This window comes from Bos mutus, chromosome 10, assembly GCF_027580195.1.
Source record: "Bos mutus isolate GX-2022 chromosome 10, NWIPB_WYAK_1.1, whole genome shotgun sequence".
Taxonomy (NCBI): domain Eukaryota; kingdom Metazoa; phylum Chordata; class Mammalia; order Artiodactyla; family Bovidae; genus Bos; species Bos mutus.
The window spans coordinates 21,690,658-21,701,939 of NC_091626.1; the positions used below are offsets into that span (position 1 = coordinate 21,690,658).

The 11,282-nt window shown below is 45.5% G+C and overlaps 1 gene segment (V, D, J or C); it reads right to left on the reverse strand.

The window, feature by feature from the left end:
* LOC102285059 (T-cell receptor alpha chain constant-like) overlaps nucleotides 1–10,726 on the reverse strand; it is a 43,862-nt gene extending 33,136 nt beyond the window's left edge. The window contains 1 exon segment of the C gene segment in view: nucleotides 10,587–10,726. Coding sequence covers nucleotides 10,587–10,695 — 109 coding nt within the window.
* Between the last annotated feature and the right edge of the window lie 556 nt (nucleotides 10,727–11,282).

The window sequence follows — 11,282 nt, forward strand, 5'->3', positions numbered from 1 at the left end:
GTCTCACCAAACATATTCTGGGAACAATTCCCAGACACTCCCCTACATGGCCCATTTTGCACACAGATGTCAGATCCTAGCCAGGGGACTTTTGTCCGTCTATCTGACGCTCATTCACACTTTCTAAACATTCTTCCGATAGTGTATAATTGGGTCTAAATCAGCCTTTAATCCATAGACATTGCTTAATCCAGGGATACACATTTATACTTACTGGGCTTCACAGATAACTCGGTTCCCTGTCCGAAGATAAGCTTTCCTCCCTGGTTATAATTCACACAGTGTTATACAGCCTGTCAAAAACACATCCAATCTTCCTGAACACATTTCTAATCCTAACCCTCCAGAATCCACAGCCCATCTCTCCCACACCATGGTGTGAATCACGGCTCTACATTCTCCTGTAAGTTCTTTCCTTATAAGGGAAATCAGGTACCTACACAGGGGACTGATAGGGAATAATGAGGATTCCTGTTTTTCCAAAAATGTTACTGTTTAACACCAAACTGGTCTCTCACTTTTGCTTAATGGCTCTGGGTACTGCTGTTCAGCAAAATGGCTTCCTTTCAAATATGTCTCTCATGATCTCAGCTAGAAATACTTGGCACACGGGTTAGAATTAAGGACAGCTGAGGCTCCAGGGAATCAGGCTTACCTGGGGTGACCACAACCTGGGTCCCCGCTCCAAAATTCAATTTCCCCCAGCCGTCAGTTGTCACACTGTGACAAACACCTCTACAAAATGGCTTCCCCAGAGAAGACAGCCGCTAAATGAAGACAAATGGCTCGTGGGGAAACAATCTTGCTACAAAATGAGGGAACTGCATGATCCGAGATATAAGCTTTTCCCTTGCTACTCTTCTAATTTCTCTTATTAAAAGACACCAAGAATGATGTTGCCAGGAGCTGCACTTCCAAGGCTGCAGGGCCAGGGAGTAGCGCTGCTTGGGTTAATGAAGACCAGGCTTAGGGAAGACTGGGCTCTGCAGTGATAAAACCCCACAGTCTAGGTAGGAGTTTACCTAAAACCCTACCCAGTGCTCAGCACCTGGAGCTCAGGTGAAAGCTGGTTACCACAGCTACCCTCTCATTTAAATAACCTTCTGTTTCAAATCCAACCGTCTACCAGAAAAACTGTTCTCCCTGAGTTCCGTTCCTGTTAGAATATGTCAGTCTCTGAGAGGCCTCAGTTTTTAAGTGTATGAAATGGGCATAACTCTACTGGCATCTCCTCCTGAGGAAGACTTGCCATCAGACGCTTTTACTTATTGGAAGGTTGACAGCGTGGACGGACCCCAAGTCTGGGCTGTCGGTGGGGTCCTGGTGAGTTCCTCCCCCCTGCACCTCCCAGAGCTCCTTTAAAGACAAGGAAGATGACCAGGCTCCGGGCCTTGGTCTGCTCAGCCTCTAGAATGTCTTTCTGGCCCAAGGAGACCCTGTGGGAAAGAGAGCAGGTCTTCTCTTGGAGATTATCATATTCAGAGCACAAGTCAAATTGGATGCCACTTACTCGGCTTGACAAGCAGCCTTGTCCCCTTCCCAAAGACGAGGGAGAAGCCTTGTCCTTCCCCACAGTGATTATCTCAGCATCAAAAACCTGCCAACTCAGCTCTCCCCTGACAAAGCCCTCCTGAGAAGGGAAACGTCCCGTGTAATTTCCCCAGTATTATTCACACAGTCCTGCGATCTTCCTCCCTGAATAAACATCCCTCTCATTCCTTACTCTCTTTTCCATCCTGGCTCCAACGTCACAATGGACCCAGGCCTCAAGCACAGGCTGGTTTCTGCTCCCACCTCTCCATACTTACGGGGCTGCACAGACAGTCTGGTTCCTCCACTGAAGATCAAACCCTGGCCATAGTTATTCCCACAGTGCCCCTGGGCTTTACAAAAAGCCCTCAGAGCCCCCCAGAGCCCACCTCCCACCCCCAACTCACATATCTCAACACCTGCAATGACCTGTGACCCAGACTCTGTGTTTGTAGCTTTAGGATGCTTATCCTGTTCAGTCTGAGTACAAAGGGAGTTTGGGACACAACAAGCAAGGGTTCCCAAACTTAACCCAGCAACCCTGGTGCCCTGAAGGAGGCAGCTCTGTGTTAATGAGCCAGAATTTTTTTCACAGAGCAGCTCCAGGGCTGGGAAGAGGCTTAGAGAGTGTCTCTTTCTCCTCCTGCCTCCAGGCAGGGCTGCGCTTCAGTCAGCCCTGAGAGGAGGGTGTCTATCTCTTTTCAAAAACCCTCCAGAGAAAGTGCCCTGGCAACTACTCCTGACAGCTCATTTTCACTGTTCACAAACCTATTAGGACGGTTTTACCACTAACCTAACTCCCTTCCTCTTGCAGTATTAGCCATGTCCTGAGTTTGAGTCCCAGGGCGGGGTCAGGCAGGGAGCTGGGCAACACAGCACCTCCAGCTTTTGTTTAATGCGTCCTCTCCCAGGTTTAGCTATGACTAGGTTCCCACTTTACCCTCCATCCCTTTTCTTCAATACTAACTGGCCCAATTTGCCTCTATAGACTCCCGATTCTCCATCCCTGGGTCTGAGAGTTTCATTTAGAGGCTATCTTCAGGCATCATATCTCTCATGAGCATTACTACCTAGAGGAGCAGAGATGCAATCTGGGGGCAAGTAGCTCTTCCCTGTGAAGCTGCCATCCTCTGTGCCTGGCCCTCCGCATGGGGAGCTCATGTCTGGGAGGGAGCTGTGCTGGGGTCAGCTTGCTGAGAGGATGGTGCTAGGTTCAGCTGCTACAGCCATCACCTTAGGACACTGTGAGCCGCATCCCTGCTCTAAGGGGCTATTGTGTAGCCTCGGGAGCTTGGGCCGTGCAGCTCTCTGCAGAAATCTCTCCCCTGCCTCTGACATTTGGATGATTTTGTATTTAAATTAGCCAGGGTTCTTTCTATTTCCCTTTAGACACTTTCCAATCCCAGGTGAAGAATTTCATAGAGCAGGCTGACATTCTCCACCCTCCCCTCCTGCCAGCTCTTCTCCTGATGCATGACAGAGCCTTGACAGAAGAGCCTGAGGGGTGAAACAAAAGTGTTACTGTGTGTTGGAGATGGTTTATCATTATTATTAATAGCTAGGGTTTAATGAGCTCTTTCCATATTTTGGCACTATGCTAAATATTTTAGCTGTTGTTTTATTTGATCCTTTCAATAGCATAATAAGGTAGAGATATTTTTATCCTCATCTTATGGATGAGGAAACTGAGGCTCAGAGAGGTTCATTAATTTGTCCAGGATCACACAGCTGGTAAAGTAATGGAGCCAGAACTTGAATTTAGGTTTTTCTGTCTCCAAAGCTCAGACTATAACGCCTAATTCCTAATCATTTGATTCGTGTCCTGAGGGACACATGGCATCTCAGAGATGCTGCAGAAAGAGATTCAGTGCTGAATTTCATATTTAACTGTAGGCATTTTATTCTCAAACTAGATGTCTAAAGTTCTAGGGGTTCTTTTCAGAGATTTAAATCGCAGTGTACACATGGGTAATCAAAGTCAGATGTACTTTATTTCTGACAGCAAAGGCTGCTACATTTTAGAATTCATTACAGAGAGAAGCTGAGGAATTCCCTGCCCTAGACCATCAGACAGAGCCAAAGCCCCCTATTTGGCTGAGAACGTGCAGAGAAGCCAGACCGGGGTGGGGCATTTTCTCTGGATGTTCTTCCTGACTTTCTCATTGGCTCAGTTATTGTTTATATCTCGATTTCTTTGAAAATGCAGTCTATGCTCCTGAAAGCCCCTCACCATGAGCCAGAGCGTGTGTGTGTGTGTGTGTGTGTGTGTGTGTGTGTGTGTGCATGAGCACATGTATACATGCACATCTCATTTTAAAGCAGAGAAAGAAACCAACTCTCTTTGGCCTGGGGAAAGAACATTAATAAAGAGCCCAAGCAGATGCACAGGATTAAAGTATTTTTCAAACTAACGATTTGATTGATTGCCCCTGAAGGCACAACCAAAGAAGAACACAACTTACTTGGCTTCACAGTGAGCGCGGTCCCGTCCCCAAAGGTTAATTTGCCTGTACCGGTGTTACACAGTGTTCAGTGCTATTGCAATAACCTTGACTTGGGCCTCTAGGAAGACAGGTGGAGGTGGAGGAGGCAAGCAGGAAAACAAAACCTGAAATGACTGCCCATGGCCAAAACAATCTCCTTGTAATTAGGTTAGAATGTGGGATGAATACTAATAACTAGCAACTTCCCAGTCCAATTCTATTTGCTGTAATTTTCCTTGAAAGAAAGGGCCTTGGCAGGAGCAACTCCTGGGAAGTTCGCTCAAGGTGGCTACTGCGTGGCCTCCTGGGATCGCCTCTTGTTTGTTGTTTCTGCAAGCCCTTTATCTGTTTTCATCCAATTCCTGCCTCCCCCGTCCCCCTCGGCTTTCCCTGGGCCTTCCTCTTTGTGGAGGTTCACATATTTTCTCTAGGAGAAACTACATGGATCTTAAAAGCCAAGTACAATGCCCCAGAGGATATGTGCATTAATAACCTTGTTTTCCAACTGGTATCATGAACCACCCAACACAAACCAAGCAAAGAAAACACCACCTGTGTTTTGACAGCTTCTGCATGATGGAAGGCAGGCATCTTGGGAAGAATAATTAGCCAGAAAGAAGAACTTACTTGGTGTGACCAAGAGTTTGGTGCCCTTCCCGAAGGTGAGTTGGTAACTCCCAGTCCCAGAGTAGGCACAGAGTTTCCTTTCTTTGCAAAAACCCCACAGATGCTGAGAAAAACCAAACCATGCACAGTATAGGAGCACTGCTGACAAAAGCTCAGGCTGAAACACCAACCAGAGGACAGGCTGAAGAGAAGGGCTGTTATAGACCCTTGCCGCCAGGTGGACCATCCCTGAGTCCTACAGAGACCTGGCTGGATTTCAGAGGTCACCTGGTCCATCTTCCTGTCTTCAGCCAAGGACCAAAGACCAATGTATTCTTCAAGAGCTCCTAGGAAGGTAACTCTCCTTTGCCAATAGCCTTTGCATTCAAGGATGTAACCGTTCCTTATATCTAATTGAAATCTGCAAACTGCAGTCTGAGTTCTTTATGTCTTGAGTTGCCTTCACTGAAGACAGGAGATTTCATGTCATTCTCCAAGGAGAAACTCATCACAACTCACCTAATCAGTCCCAAGGGTCACCTTTGGGGAGGAAACTGATACTGAAGGAATAGGAGGTCAGGGTGAATATTGGCTTTATCTGTGATTTGGATTGCTTTTATAATGAGAAAATTTCATATATTATTTAGACAAATTAAAATGAATAACAACATTAGACAGCAACCCACAATATATTTAAAAGTGGCTCTTAGATCTCAGAAAAGCTCCTAGAGTTTTGGGCTCCTGATATCAGGGGAGAGAACTGGGCAGGATATGTGGCCAGAGCCAGTTGGACAGGCTGAGGCCGCGGTGAGGTATGAGGCTTGCCCCTGATTGTCTGGTTGGCTTTTGAATTATGTCAGAGTAACCTGTTCATCTTCCTGCCAAGTACTAACTTCCCAGCTCCTACTAGACCTTTCCTGGGGAAAAAAAGCATTCATAGGTTCACTGAAAATAATCATGTAAGCATAGATGCTATTGCTGATCAAAATCAGGGATGGCCAGGGACACTTACTTGGAGTCACAGCAAGTCTTGTGCCTTTTCCAAAGACAAGTTGCCTGTTTCCTGAATCCCCACAGTGATTGCGTTCATCACAAAAACTCTGAATGCCTGGCCTTGGGGATTTTCTGAGTGTTTCTTCATGTTAATTTTTTTCCCTGGGTGGAATCATCCAGAAATCTCCCCCACTAAACCATAGCTTTTGTTTTCCCTTAGCACATCTTTGCTTCCTTCTCCCTGGAAGCCCATACTGGCTTCCATACATGGAGTTGTGGCCTGAGAATGCATTTGTGAACTATCTGCAAACTTCCAGCTTATTGTTAGCCTGTGAAATATATTCCAAAGGAAACCCTTGTCTCTGGCCTCATAATGAACTCTTTGCTGTGCTAGGAATAAATAGGAGTGGCTGCTTTACCTAAATGAAGAAAAGGATTTGGAAAACGGCACAGGGTGAGAAGGCTCAACACAAGATGTTGTTCTTGGCTGACACACCATCTTTGTTGCCTCTGGCATTAAAGTAGCTCTTAAAAAAGTTATCTCCTACTCATCCCTGGAACAAAGGAAATGCGAAGGCGTAGGGCACCAGAGCCAGGAATTTTAGCAGAGGCTGAACAGAGAAAGTGGGTCTTTTATGAAGAATGGAAGAGGAGGGGTCATAGATAGGCTGGGGTCATTTCCAAAGCCACTTTGTTGAAGTCAGAAATCATCCTGGATTTAATGATGTGTCCAAAGTCCATGAGGAAGCAGCCTGGGTGGGGGAGGGGAAACTTGAAAATGACCCTTGACAAAGTTTCACAATTTTTGAATCTTTGCATGTATAAACCATGGAAAGGATAATTAATATTTAAGCACCAAAAGCACTGGCAGCAACTTTTCAAGCTCTAGAAGGGAAAGAATTTGATATCTGGCTAGGCTGTGGAAGGGTCAAGGACTGGGCCTCTCTGTAGAGCAGAAGGACTCAGGAACTAGAGGCTACCCGCATGTCTTAGAGCCAAAGCTTTTCCCACCCAACACCAAACCACTTTCAGTCAATGGGAGTCAATATCAGAAAATCACATGAACAGCACTTACTGGGGAGAACATGAAGCTGAGTCCCTCTTCCAAAGACAATTTTGCCAGCGGTTTGTTCACACTGTGATTGGGGCCACAACAAAAACTCCCAGTGACTCTTTAGGAAAGCTTGATGGCTATCTCACCTTCACGGGACACTTTCCTTTCTACTATAATAAACAGGCCTCGTTATCGCTTCAGGTATCTTTCTCTGTGTCTCCTGGTTGTTTTGCTTCAATTTTATGCTGCTTGCTGCAAATATGCAGAGAGGAAATTGGACGACCTCATTTGACACTGAGAGTGAATGATAAAAGCAACAATTCAATGAATTCCTTTGTGATATCTAACACAATTCTGTGGCAGCAGGTGAAAAACGACTGAGCAGACAGCTACCCAGCTAGACGCCCACTCCTCAGAGTCTGAAGAAAGATGGGGGCAGGAAGGGGCTACGCAAGACACACATCTGAATTTCACCTGAGACAGAACTGTTTCACAGAGCCCTCACCTCATCCTGGGCTCTGTTCTGGAGAGGCCGTACCACCTCACCCTGAAGACACCTTACCTGAGGTCAAGCACATGTTTGCTACACTGATTACAGACCTGCCCTATGAGTGGTAGTGCGGGTCATCCCTTGGCCCAGAAGGACTCTAGCCTTTCAGGGAATGCTGTTCTTTCACAGTCCATGGTTTCCTTACCACTAAGAGATGGACACTGGATGGCATTACCCCCAGTCCTGATTGAATCCTTGTTTGACCCATAAAAAAACAAACCCCACTGTTTCCTCCTCATTGACTACCTGACCCCCAAAGTGTCTTTATCACAGTTATTAAAAAGGATTCCCATGGATTGGTCATATTTGCTAGCTCTAAAGCAAACCTGGGCTTCCCAGGTGGTGCTCGTGGTAAAGAACCCACTTGCCAGTACAAGAGACATGAGAGATGTGAGTTTGATCCCTGGGTCAGGAAGATCCCCTGGAGATGGGCACGGCAACCCACTCCGGTAGTCTTGCCTGGGAAATCCCATGGACAGAGGACCCTGGCAGGCTATAGTCCACAGGGTGGCAGAGTCAGACATGATTGAAGTGACTTAGTGTAGCAGAGCACACAGCGCAAAGCAAACTTATGGAGTCCTCTAGCTCGTTTCTTTGTCTTTGGTCATTCCCCACAGTTAAACCATTCAAAGATCAGGCCATTCTATTTCAAAGCTCTGTGGTCAGTTGGTCAGTCCATAGTTTCAATTATAAACTAATGTAGAGTTTCATAACTCAGTCAGTCAACTTGACAACACCTGCCTCTTACTATTACTTTTTTGACTTGACATTTGGATGAGTCGCTTTGTTTCCAAAAAGTATTGTGGAGAAACTGACATCCCAGGTACACCCCAGGAATGCCAGGCTCCTGAATTCATTATTTCCCTCCTCCCCAGTGAGGCATGTTTAAAAAGTTTTTACTCCCCATGGAGGAACTGATCATTAAATAAAAATGCTGTCATCATGCCTGCCATTTTATTTCACTCTGAATTCCCTTTCAGGTGTTAATAAGCCATCTGGGATCATCAATTTATCTCAGTTGTTTCTTTTTCCCATTGCATTTGAACAGTAAAGCTATGCTTTTAGTGAAATTTGACATGTATAGGACTAGATGTGGACCTTTGTCAAACTGGGGTAATGTTTGGGTTTTATATTGGATCTTTTAGAAATAAATACATATGCAGGCATGAGCAACAAAGAAGTTACCTTATCCACATGAGGAGCATTTAAAATGAGATAGATTCTCATTTTCAGTAGAATGGAAGACAAGTTCTGTGGGCAACGTTACAGTAAACACACAAATCATTGCAGAGCATAGTTTCAGAGATACTGTGGCTGTAAATAACTCATGACTCCAGTATCTCTTTAAAAAGAGGAGCTGAGCTACCATATTAAAGGCAATTTGGGCTGGTCTCATTCTGTATCCATTTATCATTATTGCTCTATTCTCAACAACCATGAATGTTTCATGCATTTGCAAAAGTCATTTTTCAAAGGGTACATTTGTCTACATATTAAATTAAATCTCTACTAACTTCACAGGATTTATTTGTTTGGTCAAGTATAAATAGAACAGGGCCACTTACTGGGCTTTACCACCACCTGGGTTCCAGTTCCAAAGAAGATTCTGGTATTGTCAGTCCCCACAGCATTTCCTGCTTTTACTGAAACCCCTAGTGAAACCCCGCCACACACATGGCTCGGGAGTGAAGGGGCATTGGATTCCCCATGTTTTTTTCCCTGTGTTTCTGGAAGATGGTCTTTTATGATAAGAAGAAAATACTGGTTCTGCTACAAAAAGCAAATAATTTTTATTTAAAAAAGACCAAATGTAGGAGCTTTTAAGACCTTTTTCATTGTTAGGCTTCAATCTGCCATGGCCAAATCAACTTATCTGTTAACAACTCTTCTTCTCATACGTGTGAGCCTAGCCCTAGACAGACAGGTCTGGAACGATGATGCCTTCCTATACCCACAGGAATGTTTTCCAGCTTCAGAGCTGTCTGAATTCTTGTCCAGACTTCACCCAGATGCCATGGTCCTGTTCCCTACTCACTGATCAGGGTATTTCCAAGCTTTCTCACTATGCGATAGTGTCTATGTGGCAGCCTAAGAAGATATTTCACCAGGGAAGAGTAACAAGTGACAAACCATCTTATCTTTTCCTAAAGAAGTGCCACCATGGACTCTTATGATGTTTCAGATGAGCAAGGGAGTTATAACACACCATCTACTACACTTTAAGAAAGTCCAGTTCTGAAATAAATGAAAGAAGGGAACATTTTCTGTTACAAGAAAGATTGTATCCTAAAGACAAGGATAAGGGCACACAAGAGCCCTTTTATCACTAAGCTGAGCACTGGCTGAGTTTTAACATACATATTAACACATACACTGAGACTTGAAGAGAAGAGAGAGGAGTGAGCATCTAAGACGGTGACACCAGATCAGGGCCTTGGTGACAGGATTTTGAACTTGGAGAGACGAGACTAGATCTCATCCTCAACATAACTGTGACTTGTTGCTTCTTCAGATTTGAAGAGCGAATTAAGGACTAATTTTCTCTCCTCTTAGCTTGGGAGCAGTGAGTGTCCAGAACAAGCCAAAAGGATGTATTCTAGGGAAAACGAAAAGGGAAACAGATGCAGGACATATGGGGAAGGTGTTCCATGGGTTACCATTTTGATACTGACCTAATCTATCCTAGGGCTTTCCTGGTGGCTCACGGGTAAAGAATTTACCTGCTAGTGCAGGAGACGTGGATTTGATCCCTGGGTTGGGAAGATTCCCAGGAGGAGGAAATGGTAACCCACTTCAGCATTCTTGCCTGGGCAATCCCATGGACAGAGGAGCCTTGTGGGCTGCAGTCCATGGGGTTGCAAAAGAGTTGGATATGACTTGGTGTCTAAATAACAACCACAGCCCACCCTAAGCCTCGTCTTTGGCCTCCCCTACCGTGGGTCAGTTTTGTCTGCCTTCTTAGCAATCTCGCCAACCATAGCTCTCAGGTCTCTTTGGGAAGAAAAATAAGATGCTTGGACCAGCTCACACACAACTGCACAAACAGGCTAGGAGAGGTTGTATCTATCTAGATAAAGGCAGGACCAGAGCTGATAAATGGCTTGGAAATCAAGTTCACTGAGCAGAAAGCCTGTAACATTTAGATGAGAATTTTTCAGGGGTTTTTCTTTCTGGGATTTATCTTAACACTAGCCCATTTTCCCTTCTCTGACTTTGTGGTGCTATGAGGAGATTAGGACATTTGAGAGCCTGACTAGATAAGGAATGATGGAGGGGGTAAGAAATCTACCTTCATCCTTCCCTTTCATCAAAGAGTGGCTGTTCCTTCCCACTTGCTTCCCAGGGACACAGAATCCCACTACTCACGTACTTGGCTTGACAGAAAGCAGCGTGCCAGTCCCAAAGATGAGCTGGTTGGCAGCACCCCCATAATTCACACAGCCTTTCAGTGCCTTACAACAACCCACAGGAAGGGGCATGGCAGGATGGAGGCGAATGGGCTTAGTCTTCCCAGGCTAAGAACTCCTGAGTCCCACTGCTTTGAGAACTGACTTGCCAGGTGTCCCTTTAGGCTCCTTACACCCTTCAGGTGCCCTGACATGACCTTTTACACTACATCCTTGTGGGGCTTGTGCTGAGGTCCAGAACCTCAGGGGGTTCTCCAGCAAATGGCCAGAAGCTTTGCAAGCATCTGCTTCCCCATGCAAGATAGCAGCCAGAGACAAGGATGTTGGGGAAGTGGCAAACACGGCTTTCATCTCTTGGCCTTTGACTGTGGCTCTTGGCCTTTTCTCTGGCCTTCTCTTTTGACAAAGTGAGACTGGTTATATCCTTGGGAAAGCATTCCAACCATCTTAGAGGGAATCAACCTTTGTAACAACCCAACTCTGCTCTCTTGGAGGGCGAGTTAAGCACTGTTCACTCTGGAAGCTAGCAGATCAAACAAGAGAGTTGGTGGCTGACACTGCTTCTCGCTGGGAGTGAAAACCCCTTTTGGGTCGAGTGCCTTTTCTCCAGCAGGTTGGATTGTTCTTAAAAATGTAATTTGCATGCTATGCCTCGTGTA